The 24,247-nt window shown below is 33.5% G+C and overlaps 1 protein-coding gene across 1 annotated transcript in view; it reads left to right on the plus strand.

Moving 5' to 3' along the window:
- PIK3C2G (phosphatidylinositol-4-phosphate 3-kinase catalytic subunit type 2 gamma) overlaps positions 1-24,247 on the plus strand; it is a 395,898-nt gene that overhangs the window by 244,479 nt on the left and 127,172 nt on the right. Inside the window, exons 21-24 of the mRNA XM_017528884.2 lie at positions 2,267-2,359; positions 3,839-3,968; positions 8,848-8,984; positions 12,292-12,461. Of these exons, the coding sequence (XP_017384373.1) occupies positions 2,267-2,359; positions 3,839-3,968; positions 8,848-8,984; positions 12,292-12,461 (530 nt within the window). The remainder of the gene's footprint in view (positions 1-2,266; positions 2,360-3,838; positions 3,969-8,847; positions 8,985-12,291; positions 12,462-24,247) is intronic.

Genomic DNA, 24,247 nt, shown 5'->3' on the forward strand with positions numbered 1-24,247 from the left:
GAAGTGAGCATGGGAAAGCCTTTAATCAGCGTTCTGTCACCATCAGTCAACTACGCTGGGGAGAAGCACTCAGGTCTGGCTCAACTGATTTCTTAAAGTATGGCTCTCAAAGGCAAAGAGCAAGGGGCTCAGGTGTGAGCTGATTCTCAACCTTTACCTCCCACCCTTACCCACAAGTCATTAATCACAGTGAACTATTCCCTATTTCCTTTTAAATCACTAAAGAATGGACCAAGTGGGAGAGTGGGAGGAACTGAATGCAATTCTTCTCCATTACTCAGGGAAAACAAGGACCAGGTATTTCATTTACTTACTGGGGTCATTTTCAACTAATTTTTAGATCTATGTCATTAATGCATGCTTCTCAAGGACAGAGATCACATCTTCCTTTCTTCCAACTTTTCTATCTTATTATACCATATCCATAAAATCCTCCTCTAAGACTCTGATTAATTCTTCTTGTCTGTGGGCATTCCCATCTACTTTATTACTCTAATCTAATAGCTTATCATTTGCCTTTTTCTATCTAGAAAACCTTTAGTTCTGCCTATTTGCTAATCTATGTCTCTCACAATCTTCAAGATCTAATTAACCCCCGAAAATTTTTTTCTTAAAATGTGGCTTCATTCAATGGCAATAAACTCCCTTGTGAATTATTTTCAATTTAATGTGTGTGTGTATATAAATATATATAGGCTTTGTGAAGATAAATATGATGTCTCCTTTTTAGCATATAATGTGCATACTAGTTGTTGAATATATATTTTTGACATGACTCAAATATGTACTGCATGTAAAAACCAAAGTATGAAACAATAAAAGCAGAATATCTCTGGATGATAGTTAAAAAGAAGCTAAGCCTTGCTTTCAGCCTCCCTGAACTTGGGATCGCTCAAAGAGATCCCCACAAAATCAATGAGCAGAATTTAAAAGCCACTGATCTACACTCATTTTTTGCCTAATATAGAATTTGATAATTCAATATCATAATATATGGTCATGTGATCCCTAATTAGCTGATTTTGCAACAGAATTTCATTGTCTAACAGGCATCCTCACCCATAAAACTATAAAACATCTATTCTTATTTGTAGATAAAGCATCTATTCTTATTTATAGATAAAGCATCTATATTTATCTATAAAATGTCTATTTCTTAACTGACCTAGCAAGACAAACCTAACCCAATATCTACTTTCAATTTCTTAAACTCTTGCTTATAATTCTGTAAGCAAGGGTTTGTGTTTAGTTAGATTTTGGGTTAGATTTGTGTTGATAGGCCAGTTAAGAACTAGGTATTTTCTCTCAGTTTCTACTAACTTCAGACTTCTTGCAGATAACATTGTTCAAACTGATCCTTCAACATGCATTGATGTCATATTTTACTAAGTGGATAAATTGAAAGCACCAAGGTTTTTTTCCTTTCTTTATATTAAGTCTTCAATGCCATCATGAACTCTCTCATAGTCTAAAGACATACAGCTTTTCAATGCTCAGTTGTAAGAAAATAAAAGGAAAATAGGCAACAAGGAAAGTAGAGTGAAAATTAGTCAATATCACAAAGCTGAAAATGCAAATGGAAAGTGTAATTACAGGAAATGAGAAGACAAAATATGTGCTGTATTGTTATTTATAAAAACAAGAAAGCGTTCATTAACTAAAAGAGAAAAAGTAAGGATTTTTCAAAGTCCCTGATTAGTGTCAGGCACTGTAAAAGATATTTCATATTCATTAGTTCATTTCTCTATCACAAAAATGTATGAAGGAGGGGTTGCTACCTCCACTTTACAGAAAATGAGTTATAAAGCTTAGATATGAACCGAAGTCTTTCTTAACTCACTATCCATTTGTCTTTAAAGTATTCTGCAATGTAGAAATAATAGAAAGGAAATAAAGTTTTTAAAATAAAATTTAACTTTTATCTACTAACCAGCTAGCATAAGCACAATATTCATGTACTGCTTAGTTCATTTAAACCTTGAACATATCACTACCGTTCATTGAGGAAAAAACATAGTTGAAGACTTACAATCTGTCAAAAAGCTGGTTTCTTGGTTGGTTTCAAAGTAAAGGCTCTAGTTGATAGACTACATTTAAATATATATATGTGTCTGTGTTCCAAAGTATAAAAATTATTCATATGTGTTATATTTGTTCATGCAACAAAGTCTGCAATGGGCTGTGATTTTGGGAAAAATGTTTGCCTTTGGGGGGTTGGGGATTGCTTTATTTTGCTCACTAGTTTTCCCTTTTTCTTTTACTATAGGCATGTTCATATTTTACATCTAATGCTTTGCCATTGAAGATTACTTTCATCAATGCTAATCCAATGGGCAAAAACATTGGCATTATTTTTAAGGTATGGTAGTGCTCTTAAAATATGAATTGATTCATTAGACAGAAATATCAATTTATTACTCACAAAAAGAAATTGTCATAGCTATTTTCCTCCAGCACCAACACAGAGGTTTTTCAGTTTTTTTAGATTCTGCCATTTTACAGGATTATGTATAGTATGTGCCAAACTCCTGATTGGCAATATATCAAACATTACTGGCTCAAAGCCAGGGAACCTTCAGTTCAAAACCCAAGGGAATATATTTCAATAAATGAAGTGATATGATTGCTTTTAAGTGGCACAGAAAGTTGAATGTGTGGTGAGCCCCTAGGAGGAAAGTTTTATTTTGGTCTAGATACTGAATTAGGATCAAAATTAACTGGAACTGAAATGACATAAGTTAATTTAACATCAAGTTCTTCCCTGCCAGCACTTGCTGATTTTAGTAATTTGAGTTATTTTTTTCCTTTTAAATAAAAAGGTAAATAGGGATCATTTCAGCCTTCATCATGAATCCCACTGGAAAAACAGAGAAAAGGTAGTAGCAGGTTTCTAGGCACATAGGAAAATGGGAACAGAAAGGGAAATAAAGGTAAAACATAAGAATATGACAGTCCTCCAGTTCATTTAGTCTATTATTCAGCCAAACCATGCAGCAAGGTCTCAGAATAAATTTTTAGTCAATTCTGTCTATTTTGGAGAATAGTAAGTAGTGTGCCCATACTTGTGCTTTGTCCTGTTACCTCAAGAACTAGTGGTCCCACAACACTGTACTTTTGATGAAGCAGAAAAAAGAAAACACAGAATATTATCATGGCAGGATTTTCCATGTATAATTTAGAAAGTGGTTTTCAAAACCAAAGTTCCTATTTGTTTAAAAGGATAGAACTATTCTTCACCTTTGGACATATTCCATCTCCTTCACAATGCAAGGCTATCACCACTTTATCATTTCTTATTATTATCAAGAATTATTTTCTCAGAAAACCTTTTAACTCTCTTCAAAATAATTTGAGAAATCACTGATTTAAAGTCTAATCAATCATGTGGTTGCTATTTATACTCCTACTCAGGAAGCACTTGATATTCTAACTGCATATCAGTGCATAAATTTATGGCATACCAAATAATGTTTCACTTAGAAAGAGATCTCTCTTGGCTAGGTTTGAAATTTGAATAAACATCCATCCAGCATGTCTTTGCCAGACTTTGAATCTGAGAAATTACACGTGGATAATAAATTGAAAATTATTATCGAGGAACATTTCAAGCAGTGCCTCTAATTTGATGGTTGAAGCTTCTATAATTATTTAAAGGGAAGTTCTCAATTTAAAATTTGTTTATCAGAAACACAAGATACTTTTAGTGCTAACAAAACCATTGAAACCACTGTAAGTCAGGCTACAAATGTATCCAAGGAAAGAAGTGACATGTACTATATTGACTGCTTTTAATGGAATTCAAGGAAAAACCCAGGGTCTATAATTTTGTTTTTAACAGGCTGGAGATGATCTTCGTCAGGATATGCTTGTTCTGCAGATTATTCAAGTGATGGACAATATTTGGCTGCAGGAAGGCTTGGATATGCAAATGATCATTTATAAATGTCTATCCACAGGAAAAGACCAAGGTCAGTACAGATTAGAAAGTGCATTGGCTCACATTACTTATTTCACATATTCACTGGTAATAGACTACAAAATTTTCTCCATCTTTAAACTACAAGCTTGAAAATCCAAAGAACTATACACATTCTTCTTTTTTTTAAAGAATTATTTTCAAAAATGATAAGCCAACGGAATTTATAAAGAAGCATAAAATGCTTTTAGGTATTCATTAGGGCCTTCACAATCCAAATGTTAACCGTTACTTTGTATGAGTCCTTAAGAGTTAGTTCCATTAATAACTTACTGTTATTTTTCTCATTTTCTAATGTAATGATAGGAAAGCCTACTCCTTTTTAAAATAATACAATTATGACTTATTAACACAAAATCTTATTTTACAAAATCAGATTTACAAAATAACACAAAATTATTACAAAATAATCACAAAATCTACATATTTACAACTGCTGAAAGGAGTTCTGGAAATTCTAAACACATTATAAACCTTAATTTAATTTCTAAAAGACTTTTGAGTAGATAAACTATCAACTGTCAATGTTGGCCACACATGTAAATGTTTAACATACATCAGCATTTCTTTTCCTTTATAAAAGTCAAGAAATCAGTGTGGAAATACAATTATACATGTTTTCAATGAAAATAATGTCAATAGACCACACAAATTATTACTAAAACATCAGAAGTAAAGGTTATACTTAATTACAATAATGCCAAAGAAACAATAGTATCAAAGGTATCTTAGAATGCTTTTTTTTTGAGACCGAGTCTCACTATTGTCAGCCCATGCAGGAGTGCAATGGTGCGATCTCAGCTCACTGCAACCTCTTCTTCCCGGGTTCCAGCAATTCTCCTGCCTCAGCCTCCCAAGTAGCTGAGATTATAGGAGCCGGCCAGCATGCCTGGCTAATTTTTGTATTTTTGGTAGAGACGGAGTTTCACGATGTTGGCCAGGCTGGTCTCGAATTCCTGACCTCCAGTGATCCATCCACCTCAGCCTCTCAAAGTCCTGGGATTACAGGCATGAGCCACAGCGTCTGGCCGGTATATTAAAAAAAATTTTTTTTTACATATAACCATTGCCACTTAGAGTTTTATTAAATTAATTGGTATGACTTACAGCAGATACATGTACATAAACAAGGGGATGAAATCATAGAACTGGAGAGAGAATCTAGACCATGTAGTAATTTTTTTTTTTAATTCAAGCAGAGCTACAATTTAAACCTGTCATCATAAAAGAACTGTCATGCCATGGTTCCTCAATTCCTGAGGTTCCACCAGAAAGCTCAACACTTGAGATTTTAAATGCTAAGTATGAAAACACCTCTAAATTCACTTGCAGCTTGATATCTTACAATGATTGCATTACAAGTCATACAAGCCAATCAATTATTTTGATTCTGATAACAGGGTTCCTACTTCCATGCCAAGTGTTCCACTCTGAAAACCTTCTAAATCTCTAGTTCTTGTAACAGTCATTTATCCTTGCTACCATGGGATTGTTATGCCTTGCATTTTACCCTCCTTTTTTTCCGCGTAAGTGACCTAATGCTTTCTTATCCTAAAATGCTGAAAAGGAATAATGCTACATAATCCAAGCTGAGATCTTTGATGTTACATGAATCACCTTTTCTCCAGAAATTGTGTAAATTACTGATCCCAGTGGAATTTTTAAATTTTATTTCATTTCTGTTTATAATCATAGAATGTACCCAAGACTAAATCTTTTCGTTAATAAAATGATTCCGCAAAAATAAAATATAGACTTATCCAAAGTTACAAATGTTACAAGACAAAGAAGTTATTTTTCTCCTCTGTCTACCAACAACAAACTTCAATAGCTGTAAGATTTCAGAGGGCATTATACTGACAAAGTAATTCTTAAAGAAAAATAGAGATCATTAAAACATGTCATTTTTAGAAGATTAGGTTGCATTTTTAATCAGGTTCCAAGGCTTATTGAATACCTGCTCTTCTCAAGAAATGTCACAAAGTGAGATGGGAAATGCATGCTAAAATGAGCTAAATAGAGTTGCCGCCCTTAAGGAGAGTAAACTCCAGGCATGAAGCTTCCATGACTTTACCAACATTATTGTTGATTATCATTCTCATGGTCACTTTGTGTGTAATGTCCTAGAAGTTCTGTAAGAAATTTCCAGGCCAGATAAAAATTCTTCTGGATTTATTTTATCATCAGTTCTCCAGCTTTGCTGAGCATAAAAATTACATAGAGTAATGGAAGGAATAAATACAACCTACCCCAATCCAGGTATACTAAATAAGACTTCCTGGAGGGAGAAGGGCTCAAAGGTTGAATGCAAAAATCTGATAGGGTGGTTCTTATGCATGTTTGTCTGAAAGACACCACCTCGAATATTTTTATCCCTAAGAGGCTTTCTACTTAAAGTGTGAACCACAGACCCACAGCACTGACATCACTTAGGAGCTTGTTAGAAATGCAGAATCTCTGGCTCCACCCCTGCCATACTCAATTAGAACATTTTAACAAAATTCCTAAATGTATTAGTTTGTTTTCACATGGCTATAAAAAAAATACCAAGACTCGGTAATTAATAAAGGAAAGAGGTTTAATTGACTCAGAGTTCCACGTGACTGGGGAGGCGTCAGCAAACTTACATTCATGGCAGAATGTGAAGCGGAAGCAAGGACCTTCTTCAGAAGGTGGTAGGAAAAAAAGGAGGAGAAGGAGGAACTGTCAACACTAATAAAACTATCAAATCTTTTTTTTTTTAATTTCTTTATTATACTTTTAAGTTATGGGGTACATGTGCAGATCATGCAGGTTTGTTAGATATACACGTGCTTTGGTGGTGGTTTACTGCATCCATCGCTGCCTCATCTACATTAGGTATTTCTCCTAATACTATCCCTCCCCAAACCCCCCACCTCCTGCTCTTCCTCCCCTAGCCCACCTGCCCCCAGGCCCCAGTGTGCGATGTTCCTCTCCCTGTGAGAACTGTCATGAGAACAGCATGGGGTAAAACCACCCCCATGATCTGATTGCCTCCCACCAGCTCCCTCCCTCCACACATGGGAATTATGAGGATTATAATTTGAGATGAGATTTGAGTGGGGACACAGAGCTAAACCATGTCACCAAATCATTTGTGTGTGCATTAAAATTTGAGAAATGCTGCATTAAAGGATTATAAGAATAAAACCACACGTTACTTTATGTGCACAGAATTATGTTAGAAGTATTTAAATAGTATATGATATATACTAGCTTAAAATGTATAAATGTATGATTTCAATTAATGAGTAGAATTTAGCCACCATAATTACTATAAATTAGGGACAAGCTTTTCTGGATAGTCAGCAATTCACCTTGTGATCCGTGGCTTGGAATTTAGCAAGCATTAACTCCCTAAAGATCAATGTAGTTGGAAAAGCAATTGACATTGCTGCAGCAAAGTGTCCAAAAGGTGCAATCATCTAAGTCCTAATTTTGGGCATGGTCAAAGGTAAGATGGCATTGAAACACTCATCAACCAGGTAGAAATGACTTCCTTTAGGAAGTGTTAAATAGAGGAACTGGAAAAATGAGGAGGAAAATTTTTAGAATTAAAAAGCATCACCTACTGACATTAAATGTTTTAGATCTGCTGTCTACTTTAACACACATGAGAAAACCTGAGTAACAGCTGAATACTGCTAGGGGAGGAGGGAGAAGTATAATGATACTATAGGTATTCCCAGGACTTGTTTCTGGGATGTGAAGTTTCCTTCCAATCCACAAATGTAGGTGCCCAGTGATCACAACAGGACTATTAGATGTTAAGAGAAATTAAGACTGCAAACTAGCTGCAAATGACCAAATTCAGCACAGATACGTGTTTTGTTTATCATCACCATAATCTACTTTAGTGTTGGTTAATGTTAATGCTTTTAAGGTAGATCATGAAATAGTCAATTAAAAAAACTCAACCATCTCTCTGTTCATAGAGTTATATTTGTGTCCCTGGTCTCTATGGGAATTTGAGTTTGCAACTCTTCCAATTGTCAAGACTATGGAAATCAGAATCTCTAGACTTTAATTTCTTTTAATGACTTAATTTGTAATACTGTGCATTGCAGGTTGTTCTGTAGGCATTAGCCATAAAAGAGCTTTAAGTACTGGACTTATATTGCTGTTCTGTATAGTATAAAAATCAGAAGATTTGCAGATTTTTACTTTCCAGTAAACTTAGGGGCACAATTAAAAAAAAAAAAGAAACCTTTATGGATACATGGCCAGTGGAGCAAATTTCCTATTTAAGTTCAATCAATATATGCTCCCTTTAAAAAAAAATTGCTATTGTAGTTTCTCTTTAATGTTGACTGAGAAGGAAGAAGCAGGTGTCTCTCTACCTGTTTACTGCTGAGTTATTCTGTTCACTCCCAGAAATATAACCATGATGCTTTTTTTAACCTGAACATTGATTTTCATAATATATATACAGTGTTTGTTATGGAAGTATATTTGGCTCCTTTAACTTGTAAATATGTTTGTTATCCAGACTTAAATCTCCCCCCTTAAACTGTAAATGAATGCACCAGCCATGTGATCATTAATCCACTACTCTATTGATTCAGCGGGGCCTCTGTGCATCATCAAGATTGGCTTTCTACCATAGCTCTAGAAAAAATATTAAAGCTACTTCTGATCAATCTGATCCAAATACAAGTAGCCTCATTTTTCTCCAGGATTTTAGGAAGAATTAGAAAGAGGTACATCCAGATAAACCTCCTCCAGAAAAAAAGGTTTGGAAAGGAAAGGAGTAATCTAGCAGTGCCGGAAGCTGTTGTTGTTATATTTCCTAAGGCTCCCTCATCCTGTGATGAAAGAATTGTCTGCATAATCCTTTTTCTGTCTACCAGGAATGGTGCAGATGGTACCTGATGCTGTGACCCTGGCAAAGATTCATCGCCATTCTGGACTGATAGGACCATTGAAAGAAAATACAATCAAAAAGTGGTTCAGTCAGCACAACCATTTAAAGGCAGATTATGAAAAGGTTTGTCCTGATGCAGATCATTTTAAATAATGTACTTAAATACAAATTTGCTCTGGTTCATTAGATGTTCTTATTTGTAGAAATGTAAAGTAAGTGCACTTCACATTGTAATTCACTCAACCATCGGCCCATAATAATGACCCAGTTTAAATAATATATTAACTACATAAAAGTTTCTGTATTTTGTTTAGTTTCTGGGTGAAATTCCTCATTATCAATAAAGATTTTTGTTTTTTGCTCAGCTGTTTTCCTGACATCAATCTCACCCCAGAAACAATACCCCTTGAAATTACCTCCTTTAAGGAATCTCCAATTTCTATAAAAACCTCTTCTTCTCTTCGCAATATGTTTCTTCCGCCATTCTCTACTTTTTCATCTCCCATTTTCTTAATGGTTTGCAAAATGCAAAATAGAGTTTATGTAGATCATAATTTTACAAAATATACTGTTTTATTCAACTGCAAACATTTTTTCTTACAGTTTACTTTGTTTTGGTATCTGTCTTACAACGTACAGTTGTGCAGGTTCTGCCCTATATCAGGGATCCTGGCTAAGGAGATGAGTATGGATAGAACCAGGCCTTGTTCCACTTGCCAAGCTATGATCTGGTACAACTGGGTCCCCCTAGAGGCAGGAGCACCTATTTGCTAATTCATGCAAAAGTGCACCATTTGTACTATCCTGTGCACTGAAATCCCCTTATTCTGAGAAATTCCTTCAACCTGGGTAAACTGCGATGATTGGTCACCTCTATTCCACACTTCTATAACATTGTGTTGGAGCAAAATATAAGTCCTACAGGCCAAATAATAAATAATTCAATACAATTAACTTGAAATCTACTTTTTAGTTGTTCTCATAACTTCAGTTTTGCATTAATCCTTGTGGTTATGTTGTATGAGGTGTTTCCAAATACATTGCTCTTCACAATCACCATGTGAAGGACATATTTTATTATTTTCACTTTATAAGTGAAGAACATTTGGATTGACAAATTCAGTGACTCACTTAGGGACATGGGAGACCTAGAACTAAGGTATTCTAGCATGCATCCTGGTGACCTAGACTTCACTGCACCAAGGCAGCCCCACCATGCTAGGAGACCCATAACCTAGGCCCAACCAATCATTCATGGTTATACTACCAAGTTGATGAAATGATGTATACCCAGGAGACCATTTTGGAAACAGTGTGTTTTTGGAAAGTAACCTCTGTTCACTAGAGAACATAAGCACAGATTGACTTAGTGATAATCTGCTTCCAGCCACACAGGCATTCACTGATACACACACACACACACACACACACACACACACACACACATATATATATAGTAAACCATGAAAATATATATATATATGTGTGTGTGTGTGTGTGTATAGATGTATTTGTATATATGTGTATATATGTGTATGTATGTATATATATGTGCATATAGATGTATTTGTATATATACAAATATATATATGCATATATGTATATATGTGTATACACACATATATGTATATACACACATATATGTATATATATAGAATGTGTATATATGCATATACAAATGTATATATGGAATGTGTATATAGGTATATATATGTATATGTGTTTAATATATGTTTAATACACATATATATGATATATATGTATATATACACCATATATAAACATTCCATATATGTGTGTGTATAGATGTATATATGTATTACATATGATATTTATTATACCAATATAATACAATGTATATGGTGTATATACATATATTATACCATTATATATGTTATATATGGTATATACATATATTATACCATTATACCATTATATATGGTATAATATAGGTATATACATCATATACATTGTATTATACCATATATAATGGTATAATGGTATAATATATGTATATACAGCATATAATATATGTATACACACCATATATGGTATATATATACATGTATTATACCATATATAACATATATATGGTATATATATACCATATATGTATTATACCAATATATAATACATATATGGTATATATATTATATATATACACACACACACATATACACACACATATATACAAACATATATATACACATATGTGGTATATATGTGTAATACATATATTAAGATATGTATATATAAAATACATATATGAAATATATGTGTATTAAACATATATATACCATAATATATTATATATTGGTATAATATATATATATATATACCATATATGTATATATATACCATATATATGGTATATATGGTATATGGTATGTATGGTATATATATGGTATATATACACATATATGATATATATATTATACCAATATATAATACATTATGGTATATATATGTTTAATACACATATATTTCATATATGTATTTTATATATACATATCTTAATATACATATGTATTACGCATATATACCATATATATGTATATATATACACACATGTATATATACACACATATATATTATATGTGTGTGTGTATATATACATATATGGAATATATATATACATATGCACGTATACTATACATGTATATATAATATACACATATATAATATATATGATACATATATGGTATTAGTCATATAATACCTTATGGGTATACATATAAAACACATATATATGATATATATGTGTATTTTATATATCATCTATAATATATACACACACACATATAAGTGGAGAACATTTGGATTGACAAATTATATATATTACATATATTTATTATATGTATAATAAATTTATGTGTGTATATATATAGATATTATACCAAACACCTTCAGACATCAACTATATTGATGAACTATTTGTAAAAAGACACATAAAACATTATAGATTTCTCAGTATAGCTTTCTCTGTATTCCAAAATTTCAACTATTAAATAGTTGATGTTTTAAGATTTATTTGGGAATAGGCAATATTAGGTGATGTTGTGATATTGTTCTTCCTTCTTTTACTTTGAAAAATATCATCGAATATTATATGTTTGATGTATCAAAAAATCATACTAGAAAACCCCTCTAGTAAACCACAAAAATTAGCTCCATCTGAATGAAGGAGATATTTTCCCCAGTTTCAATGAAAACATTAATCTATTAGGCTAAAGAATGGTTGTTTCATATTCTTCTGTAGCAGATCAAGAATCAGCCGTTTAACTGTACCCTTCTGTCCACTGAGATGTAGACATTTTTTCTAATTACGTAATTTTGCTTTCTATCATTTAGTATTTATGATTACCTCTGATGCTAATGCATTTCCTCATTTTTGTTATTATTTTTGTGTTATTGTTTTTCAATGGATTAGGCCTTGAGGAATTTTTTCTACTCCTGTGCTGGCTGGTGTGTGGTAACATTCATCCTGGGAGTATGTGACCGTCACAATGATAACATCATGCTGACAAAGTCGGGACACATGTTTCACATTGATTTTGGAAAATTCTTAGGTCATGCACAAACATTTGGAGGGATAAAAAGGTCAGTGCACAAATGTTTATTACAGTAATTAGGCAATGTCCTAAGCAATATGTATAACATGTAATGGCATAGAAGCCCTGCTGATGACTTACTCCCATCTCTCAAATCCCCCAAGGTAATATAAACATTATAATATACCTAAAAAGATTGAAGAAAAATTTTAAAGTCAATTTTTAATGCAACAAATTTGATTTCCTCAAATTGGTAGTAGACTAAACTGGCCTTCCCCCATGAGAAGCAACTAATCCTGTTTTCATCTGCATCATTTGAAATAATATTTTTGTTTCTTTATGAACCATGAATGGACAATGAGGTATGAATTGATAATCTCAAAACATCTGATATATTGCTCATAGCAAATCACCACTGGTCTACACATAAAAATACTAGCATACTTCCCACACTGAATTAGCCTTACATCATTCCACAGATATTTAGGGAGTATCTAGTATTCAAGGATACAAGAGCAAACAAGACAGATACAAACCCTGATCTCTTTCTAGTATGGATGAAAGACATTAAACAAGTTTATAAGCAAAGAAATGACATGAGAAAATGAGAAGTTATTTTAGAAAACTAAAGCAGAGAAATGGAATAGAAATTAACTGGCGTGGTGGTACTATTTTAAAGAGACTCTCAGAAGACATGACAAAAAGCTGTGTTCGTATGACCACCTCATGGAGATCTGTGAGAATAGTATTCTAGGTAGAGAGAATAGCACATATAATAGCAGTGAGCCCAGAAATAAGCCTGGCATGTTCCAGTGACAAGACCTGGATTCTGGAGATGGCATGGAGAGGGCAGGCAGTAGGAGGTAAGGGTGAAGAGTTTGGTGGAGGCCCAATCAGGTAGGGTACAGAGGGCATATAGAATGTGGCTTTTATTTGTTAAGATCAGGGGAAACTGTTGGATTTAAGTGGTTTTCAAAAGCTTCCTCCTGATACCCTGTATAACAGAGACCAGTGAAGAGACTACTGCAATAAAGTGAGACCAGTAAAGGTAGAAGTAATAAAAACTGACAGATTCAGAATATATTTTGAAGACAGAGTCACAGGACCTGCTAATTGATTGGACATTGGCTTTGATTAATGAACTGTAGGAGGAGCACAGAAGGTCAGAGAAGAAAAGAAAATATTCAAGGGTGATACCTAGATGGTTTTATCTTAGCAAATGACTGAATAATTATATTATTTACTAAAATAAAGAATGCTGATGGATGAATAGGTTATGTTTCATTTTATTTGAGCTGAAAGTAAGGAAATCAGAGGTTGGAGACTAAAAATCTTTAAAAATATATTTCATATTAGGGTAGAAATGGGATCAAACCATTCCAAAGACTAATCAGTCAATTTTACCTAAGAACAGCCCCTTAATATAAGAAATAATAGTACTTCTTACAAAATAATGTGATTGAATTTATACTAGATGGCCATAACCTTGCATTAAAATGCCAACATAGACTAACTCCTTTTTCGTAAAAGCATACAAATGGATTATTTTACTTTTTGTTACTTTTAATACATTGCTTTCTTTAATAAATAGCCTCAGAAAAATTCACCACATATTCATTCACTTCTTTTATTTTATTTTATTTTATTTTTTTAAGATGGAGTCTCGCTTTGTTGCCCAGGCTAGAGTGCAATTGTGCAATCTCTACTCACGGCAACCTCCACCTCCAGGGTTCAAGTGATTCTGCTGCCTCACCCTGCCAAGTAGCTGGGACTACAGGTGTGCACCACCATGCCTGACTAATTTTTGCATTTTTAGTAAAGACGGGGTTTCGCCATTTTGGCCAGGCTGGTCTGAAACTCCTGGCTTCAAGTGATCCGCCTGTCTTGGCCTCCCAAGGTGCTGGGATTAGAGGCGTGAGCGCCCAGCCTTCATTCACTTCTTAGATGTCCACTGGGAATGGTCTGCATGCCAAGGACTGTGATAAACGTTGGGGATACAAAGATAATATACACTTACCATCTCAATTAGGGATACTCTTTCAAGCACTGCAAATAAAAACACATAAATGATTATTACGCACATTATTAAACACATAAAATGTTATATAATGGCAGAGATGGAGAGATGTACAGACCATGAGAATGTCATAGAGGAGGGATACCTAGCTTATGAGGGACAAATGTCAATTAACATACTTGAGTGTTTATATATATATATATATATATATATATATTCCTTACTCATGTAACAGTTATTCCCTGAACTCCACCTTTTTCTAGAAATTCAAAGATTCGGTTTTGACATCTTTATTTTTTTTTAATTTTGATGAATTGTACACGGGCAATTTGGAGTACCCTTATTGATTTATTCCACTGGCTTCTGTGTTGTTCATGTGAGTGATTTAAAATGAACAAAGATATTTCAGTTCTATAGAAAAATATCCAGTTTGGAGACATAAAAAAGCAAAGAAAAGGTTATTAAAACAATATGGTAAGTTCAAAATAAAAAAGAAGAAGAAAAATTAAAAAAAAAAAAACAATATGGTAAGTTCATATACCAGGGTCTGTAGAGAAGATCGAGCTCCAGTTTGGTTGCCTGTTGATGCTAGAGCAGCTACCACTACTTCTAGAGTTTGGCAATTTTAAACTTTTCTTAGGCAGCATCATAAGTAAATTTAAAATGTGCCCAGCATAGAGCCACATTCATAATGGGTTCTTAATATTTTTTGCTGAATTAAGCAGCTAATAAACCAAACATCGGCCATTCAATAATTATTGATTGGATGAATGAAAATAAAGTTGCTACTGTCTTCTTTTGAGAATTTTAGTTATTAACCACCAGCTAAGGAGGCCAACTGCAGCTCCATGATCCATTTGGATTATTATTTCTAAGATTTTATGTCTACTGGTGAGTGGCTCATTGGCAGTGTTTCCCTGAATTACTTTCTCAATGCTGATACTTTTGCTCTGAGTTTGTTTAATGGTAAAACAGAACCATACCTATTACACCATCTTTTGAGTTGTAGGAAGCATCTAATATTCCTCCTCCAAGCCTCTTTCAGTTGTTTCTGGAATTCACTGAATGTTGTTTTGTTGGACAACTGACTTCTTCCATCCTAGGTTCATTGATTGTTCTTACTGATTCTTAGGCATACAGAAGTCCTTTTACAAGTCTTATAGATTCTGTAAGTAGGACCTTTCTAGTCCCCCAGGATAAATGAACATTTGTATTTGTCTCACACTTATTACATTATGGACCCCATTTTTAGAGAGAAACCTGGACCCTACCTAGCTTCTGTACACATACTCAGATGTATTAACCCCTTTATGCTGGAGGCTGCAAATTTTTGTGTGAAAAATTAGACGTTGGTGATGACCTTGAGCAATAGGATATAAGTAACTCCCACAGGCTTAGGGTTCCAGTAACGGAACACCAGGCAAAAATGGGTTTAATAATGCCCCCCATAATATTCAAAGCCAGATATATAAATCATGCCCTAGGACTGTCATAATGTCCCATAGTCTGGCAAGATCATATAATGCTCCAACTAACAATAACCCTAGGTCATCATTTTTAATGTAAAATGCTGCACCCACTGGGAGCATAGAGTTTATGTACAGATACATGTGTTTCTAGTATTGTCTATTCCTTAAAAACATGGAAGGGAAAAGCATTTGTATAATTTTTTATGGTTTACAAAATATTATTAACATATATTAACTAATTTATTGTGTATTCACTAACACAGCAAAAAAGGTGATATTTTTATAAGAAGAGTCTTGAGAAAAATACTGATTTTTCACTGGGCTGCTGCCCTTTTATGCTCATGCTTATATCACCATTCCAGAACATCTCACACTAAGCCTCTGTGTTACTCTGTTTAGGGAATGTCACAGATATTGATCTCTCCTGGTTCTTGAATTAAATTGAGTTAGCAAAGCCACTCTCTTATTTGGAATCTATGCCCAGGTATCCCTGAACAATTCCTCTGAATTCAGTTATCCAGGAATCTGGAAATTCTATTTCGATGCTTAGACCAACTCTGGGGCTCCCATAAACTTTCAAACTTCTAAGAGAAGAAAAATAAATCTTAGTTATGATTATGAAGGATTTTACATCCTGCATATAAGCAAACAGTCCCTTTTTAATGGCTTTAGTGGTGAGACTAGATAAAGAAAATTTATGCCATCAGATTAAATCAAAGGACAACTGAGATATTTCTTATGATTCTGGGGAAAATTTGGCTAATCTTACAGTGGAAACCATGAGGGACTTCTCCAGCTCTCTGAAACCTATTGGTTTTTCTTTTGAACTACTGCTTAATTCTTATCTTTTTATTTTTGAGACAGGGTCTTACTCTGTCTCAAAGGTTGGAGTGTAGTGGCACAATCATGGCTCACTGCAGCCTCTACGTACCTGGACTCAGGCAATCCTCTTACCTCAGCCTCCCAAGTAGCTGGGATCACAGGCATGCATCACCATACCTAGTTCACTTTTTTATTGTTTTGTAGAGATATGATCTCACCATGTTGCCGAGGCTGGTCTTCGACTCCTGGGCTCAAGCAATTTGTGCCTCTGCCCAAAATCCTGGAATTATAGGCATGTGCCACGTGCCTGACCTATCTTCACTTTTAAATTTTCTTTCCCCAAGATGCAAATTAAAGTGGTTAACAAAATTATGTATCCGCAATTTTCACTCAATTCCCCTTATAGCAATCATTTCTACACAGTAATTTTTCATTACATAAAAGATTTCACTATAGTAATAAACTCAGAATTTCAACTCAATAATTTCTTGATGATGACATGCTCTTATAAAGCAAGAGAAATTAAGAAAAGCATTTATTGCTGATGTTTGTTGGTCTCCTAACTCTGTGTTTCATACTTTTATTTTTTAGACTAGGCTATATTTTCATATTCTACATGGCCTTTTACTTTACCAATACTAGCCTTGTATTAATTGTTTTTTGTAGCTTTCCTTCTAGATAATTTTAAAGGGCAATATGACCAGTAGTTAAGGTCAGGTACCCTAGAGATAGACTATATGTTTTTGTTTGTTTTTATTTATGTTTATTTTTGAAAACAGTTATTTATGTTATTTATGATTGACAGATTACATTTATGGGATACAATGTGATGAAATCAAAGTAGTTAACATATCTACTACCTTGATTTCCTATCACTTTTTTATGGTGAGATATTTGATATTTACTGTTATTTTTAAATTTATAATGCATTGCTCTCGACTATGCATTATAATGATGGACAATAGGTCTAAAAGTGCTCTCGACTATGCATTATAATGATGGACGATAGATCTAAAAGTCTATTCCTGCTGTCTATCTGAAACTTTATACCCTTTAATCAACAGCTCCCCATTCTCCCCAGTTCCTCACTCCCTAAGACTCTGATAACCACCACTCTGCTCTACTTCTACAAATTCAACTTATTAGATTTCATTTATATGTGAGATTGTGTGATTTTTGTGTGGTTGGTTTATTTCACTTGGCATAATGCTCTCTGGATTCATTCATGTCATAAATGACAAGATTTCCCTCCTTTTAAAACTAAATAGTATTTTGTTGTGTATACGTGCTACATTTTCTTTATCTCTTCATCCATTGATGGACATTTATTTGTTTCCATATCTTGGCTATTGTGAATAATACTGCAAAGAACATGAGAGTTAAGACATCCTTAAAACACATTGATTTAATTCCTTTGAATAAATACCCAGAAGCAAGATTACTGGGTCATATGGTAGTTCTATTTTCAGTTTCTAGAGGAAACTATTTACTGTTTTCCATAATTGCTATACTAATTTATATTCCCACAAACATTGCATAATTTCCCTTTTCTCCCAATCCCCTCCAAAACTTAATCTTTCATGATCTGATAAATCCATTCTAACAGAGGTGAGGTGGTTTCTCAGTGTGGCTTTAATCTGTATTTCCTTGATAGTGATTCTGAGCGATTATTTTTATGTACTTATTGGCCATTTCTATGTCATCTTTTGAGAAATGTCTGTTTAGGTTCTTTGCTTATTTTTTAATCAGTTTATTTGTTTTCTTGCTATTAAGTTATTTGAGGTTCTTTTCTCTTTTTGAGACAGAGTCTCGCTCTGTTGCCCAAGTTGGAGTGCAGTGGCACAATCTTGGCTCATTGCAATGTCCACCTTCCAGGCTCAAGTGATTCTTCTGCCTCAGCCTCCCAAGTACCTGGGACTACAGGTATGTGCCACCACGCTTGGCTAATTTTTTGTTTTTAGTAGAGATGGGGATTTTACCATGTTGGCCAGGCTGGTCTCGAACTCCTGGCCTCGTGATCTGCCCTACTCAGCCCCTGAAAGTGCTGGGATTACAAGTGTGAGCCATGTGCCTGGCCTGAGTTCCTTATATATTTTGGCTATTAGCCCATTATCAGACGTATGGTTTGCAAACATTTTCTCTCATTCTATGGGCCATCTCTTCAGTTTGCTAATTGTTTCCTTTACTGTGCAGAAGTGTTTTAGTTTGATGCCTTGCACTTGTTTATGTTTGTTTTTGTTGCATGTGCTTTTGGGGTGTTATCCAAAACAAAAACATTGCTAAGACCAATGTCATGGAGATTTCCCCTTATGTTTTCTTCTAGCAGTCTTATAATTTAAAGTCTTATAAGTATTTTCTCCATTTTGAGCTATTTTTTGTGGGCACTGTAAGCTAAGGTTCTAATTTTACTCTACTTCATGTGAATATCCAGTTTATCCAACACAATTTATTGAAGAGACTATCTTTTCCCCATCATGTGCTCTTGATGCCTTTGTCAAAAACAAGTTGACTATAAATGCATGGGTTTATTTCTGGGTTTTCTATCCTGTTCCTTTTTGATCAATGTGTCTGTTTTTATGCCAGCACCATGCTGTTTTGATTACAATCACTTTATAATATATCTTGAAGTTGGGGAGTGTGATTTCCCCTAGCTTTGGTCTTTTGGTTTTTTTTTGTTTTGTTTTTGTTTTTTCCGAGATCATTTTAGCTGCTTGGGATCTTTTGTGGTTTCATACAAATTTAAGGATTGTTTGTCCATTTCTGTGATAAAATGACATCAAATTTTTATAGTAATTGCACTGAATATGTAGACTGTTTTGGATAGTATGGGCATTTAAAAAATATTAATTCTTCTAATCCATGAACACAGCAAATATTTTCATTTAATTTATTCCAATTTCTTTCATCCGTGTGTTATAGTATTCACTATAAATGTCCTTTACCTCCTTGGTTAAATTTACACCTAAGTTTTTAATTTTTTTGTTGCCACTATAAATGAGATTTTCTTAATTTTTTTCCAGATAGTTGATTATTAGTATATAGGAATGCTAATGATTTTGTATGTTTGTTTTGTATCTTGCAACTTTACTGAATTCCTTTCTCAGTTCTAAGAGTTCTTTAGTGGAGTCTTTAGGATTTTCTATCTATATCATGTCATCAGCAAATAGAGACAATTTCACTTCTTCCTTTTCTATTAGGATGCCTTTAATTTTTCTTTTGTCTTGCCTAACTTCTCTGGCTAGGACTTCCAGTACTATATTTAAAAGAGGTGGTAAGAATGGGCATCCTTGTCATGTCTTTAATCTTAGAGGAAAAGCTTTCAACTTTTCACCACTGATAAGAAATTAGCTATGGGTTTGTCATATATGGCCTTTATTGTCCTGAGGGACATATCCTTTATACCTAATCTGTTGAGAGTTTTTATCATGAAAGTACATTATATTTTATCACATGATTTTTCTGCATCCAGTGAGATGATGATGTTATTTTTAACCTTCATTTTGTAAATTTAGTGTATCACATTTATTAATTTTGGTATGTTGAATCATCCTTGCATCCCAGGGTAAATTCCTCTTTCATCCTTGCACCCTTGCATCCAAGGTTAAATCTTTCTTTAATGTCTTCTGGAATTCAGCTTTCTAATATTATTTTCTTAAGTATTTTTGCATCTACACTAATTAGAAATATTGGCCTATAATTTTCTTTTCTTGGGTGCTTTCCTGCCTTTGGTATCAAGATAATGCTAGTGTCATAAAATGAGTTTGGAAGAATTTCCTCCATTTCAATTTTTTGGAAGAGTTTGAAAATAATTGGTATTAGTTTGTTTGTTTTATGCTTGATATAATTCAGGAATAAAGCTGTCTGGTTGTGGGCTTTTCTTTGATGGGAGATTTTATTACTGATCCAGTCTCCTTACTCATTATCAGGCTATTCAGATTTTCTATTTCTTTCTGATTCAGTCTTGGTAGGTTATATGTGTCTAGGAATTTATCTAATTCTTTTAGGTTATTCAATTTGTTGGCATGTAATTGTTCATAATATTTTCTTAAGATCCTTTCTATTTCAGTGGTATCAGTTATAATGTCTTCTCTTTCACTTTTGATTCATTTATTTGAGTAGTCTTTTTTTTTCCTAGTAGAGCAAATGGTTTGTATTTTGTATCCTTTCAATTAACCAACTCTGTGATTTTTTTTCTATTCTTTTTTTAGCACTTATTTCATTAATTTCTGCTCCGGTCTTTGTTATTTCCATTCATTTGCCAGCTTTGAACTAAGGTTATTCTTCTGTCTCTAGATTTTTGAGGTGGTATGTTCCATTGATTACTGGTGATTTTTCTTCTGTTTTGACATAGATATTTATTGCTATGAATTTCTCACTTGGAACTGCTTTTGCTGACTGCAATGTTTTAGTCCGTTTTGTTTCCATTTTTGTCTCCAGGTATTTTTTTTTTTTTTTCTGTAACCCATTGGTTGTTTATGAGCATGTTGTTTAATTTCCACCTATTGAGTATTTTCCAAATTTCACCTGTAGTATATTTCTAGTTTTACAGCATTGTGAGCCAAAAATACTTAATATAATTTCAATCACCTTAAATTTGTTAAGTTTTTTTTGTGACCTTACATAATCTTTCCTGGAGAATGTTTCATGTGCACTTGAGAAGAATGGGTATCCTGCTGCTGTTGGATAGAATGTTTTGTATATTTCTGTTAGGTCTACTTGGTCTAAAGTGTAATCTACATCCAGTATTTTTTTATTGATTTTCTTTCAATCCATGAACACAGGGCCTTTGTACTGTTTTATTTTCTTTGAATTCTTTCTTTATTACTTAATAGATTTTATTGCAGAGATCTTTTACCTCCTTGGTTAAATTTATTTCTATTTTACTTTTTTGTAGCCATTGTAATAGGGATTGCCTTTTTTAATGTGTTTTTCAGGTAATTATTTACTGGCATATACACGCAATTGTATATGTGTACTAGTCTTGTGTGTTGATTTTGTGCTCTGCAACTTTATTGAATTCATTTATTTGTTCTGGCAAATTTTTTGTGAATTCTTTAGTATTTCTATATACATGACCATGTCATCTGCAAACATGGACAATTTGACTTGCTGCTTTCCTATTTGAATATTCTTTATTTCTTTCTCTTGCCAAATTGCTGTAAGTAGGAGTTCAAATACTATGTTGAACAAAAGTGGTTAACGTGGGCATCTTGTCTTCTTATTCCAGATCTTAGAGGAACAATTTTAACTTTTTCTCATTTCGTGTGATGTTAGATGTGGGTTTGTCATATATTGACTTTATAATGTTAAGGTATTTTTTATTCTACCTAATTCGTTGAGAGTTTTCATCATGAAGGATATTAAATTGTATCAAATACTTTTTCTATAACTCTTGAAGCAATTATATAATTTGTGTCCCTAATTCTGTTAATGTGATATATCACACCTACTTATTTGCAGTTGAATCATCTTTGTGTCTCTGGTATAAATCCCACTTGATCGTGATGACTGATCTTTTTTATTTTTTCTTTTCTTGAGACAGAGTCTTGCTCTGTCACCAGGCACCAGGCTGGAGTGTAGTGGCGCGATCTCGGCTCACTGCAACCTCCAACTTCCTGGTTCAAGCAATTTTCCTGCCTTAGCCTCCCAAGTAGCTGGTATTAAAGGCACATGCCACCACACCCAGCTAATTTTTGTATTTTTAGTAGAGATGGGGTTTCACCATGTTAGCCAGTATGATCTCGATCTCCTGATCATGATCTAACCATCTCGGCCTTCTAAAGTGCTGGGATTACAGGTGTGAGCCACCATGCCTGGACCATGGTGATTTACCTTTTAAATGTGTTGTTGAATTGGTTTGCTAATAATTTGTTGGGGATTTCTTGCATCTATGTTCATCAGACCTTTGGTTTTCTTTTTTTGTTGTGTGATTCTCTGGTATTGGTACTATTGTAATCTGGTCTCATAAAATGAGCTTGGAATGATTCTCAGCTTTTTTTGTGGGGGAGGAAAAGTTTGATAAGAATTTGAATTAGTACTTTTTTAACCAGTAGAATTCAGCAGTGAAGCCATCTGGGTTCTGGGCTTTTCTTTGATGGAAGTGTCTTTATTACTACTTCAATCTTGTTACTCATGATTAGTTTGTTCAGGTTTTCTATTTCTTCATGATTTAATTTTGGTATGTTGTATGTATCCAGGAATTTACCTATTTCTGCTGAATTTTCCAGTTTGTTGGCATGTAATTTCCGATAATAGTATCTTATGAGACTTTGTATTTCTGTGATATTAGTTGTAATTTCCCTTTTGAAAATCTTTGATTTTACTGGTCTTTTCTCTTTTTTCTTTTTGTTGATGTATGAATTTATTGCTATACATATTCCTCGTAGAACTGCTTTTGCTATATTCCATATATTCTAGTATGTTGTGTTTCCATTTCCATTTGCCTCAATAATTTTTTTAATTTTCTATTTAATTTTTTCTTTAAAAAATTTTTAGCCTTTATACTAAATTTATAAATGGCTTACACACCATAATTATAGTATTACATTATTCTGACTTGGCCTGCATACTTACTTTTACCAGGGATTTTACATTCAGGTGTTTTCTTGTTACGTGTTAGCATTCTTTTCATTCAGAATAAACAACTCCCTTTAGCATTTCATGTAAGGTCTGGTGTTGATGAATTCCCTCAGTTTTTATTTTTCTAGAAAAGTCTTTATCTCTCCATGATGTTTTAAGAATAGCTTTGCTGAGTACTGTATTATTGGCTTATGGGTTTTTTTTTTTTAATTTCATTCTGCATTTTGAGTATGTTGTCCTGCTTCCTTCTGGCCTGCAGGGTTTCTGCCATGAAACCCACTGAAAGCTGTTTTGGGGCTCAGCTAAATGTAATACATTTCTTTTCTCTTGCTGCTTTCAGCATTCTTTCTTTGTTTATAATTTTTGATAATTTCATTATAATGTATCTTGCGGAATTTCTCCTTAGTTTAAAATTTGATTGGTGAACTCTGGGCTCCCTGTACCTGAACACTGTCATAGATTTGGAAAATTTTCAGACATTATATCCTTAAATATGCTTCCTAGTCCTTTTTCTCTCTTCTCTTTTGTGGGAACAATTATTATGTGGAGGTTAGTTTGCTTGATGGTGTTAATTCCCATAGGGCTTTTTCATTCTTTTTTTCTTTTTTCTTTTTGGTTCTCTGATTTGGTAATTTCATATATATGGTCATGAAGCTCGCTGACTTTCATGTGAACAAGTCTACTGTTCACTTTCTGATGAATTTTTCCATTCAGTTATTGTGGTTTTTTTCTTTCTAGGACTCCTATTTGATTTTTAATTAAACTTCCTCTGTCTTGGTCAAATTTTTAATTTTGTTTCTGGATTGTTTTCCAAATTTTATTTATATTTTTTAAAGATTTTTTGTTATTCACTGAATTCCTTGAAGAAGATTATTCCTAATTCTTTATCAGACATTTTATAGAACTTTTTCTGTGTCCATTATTGGAGATTTGTTGATGTTATTTTTC

Source organism: Cebus imitator, unplaced genomic scaffold, assembly GCF_001604975.1.
Source record: "Cebus imitator isolate Cc_AM_T3 unplaced genomic scaffold, Cebus_imitator-1.0 Scaffold2, whole genome shotgun sequence".
NCBI lineage: Eukaryota > Metazoa > Chordata > Mammalia > Primates > Cebidae > Cebus > Cebus imitator.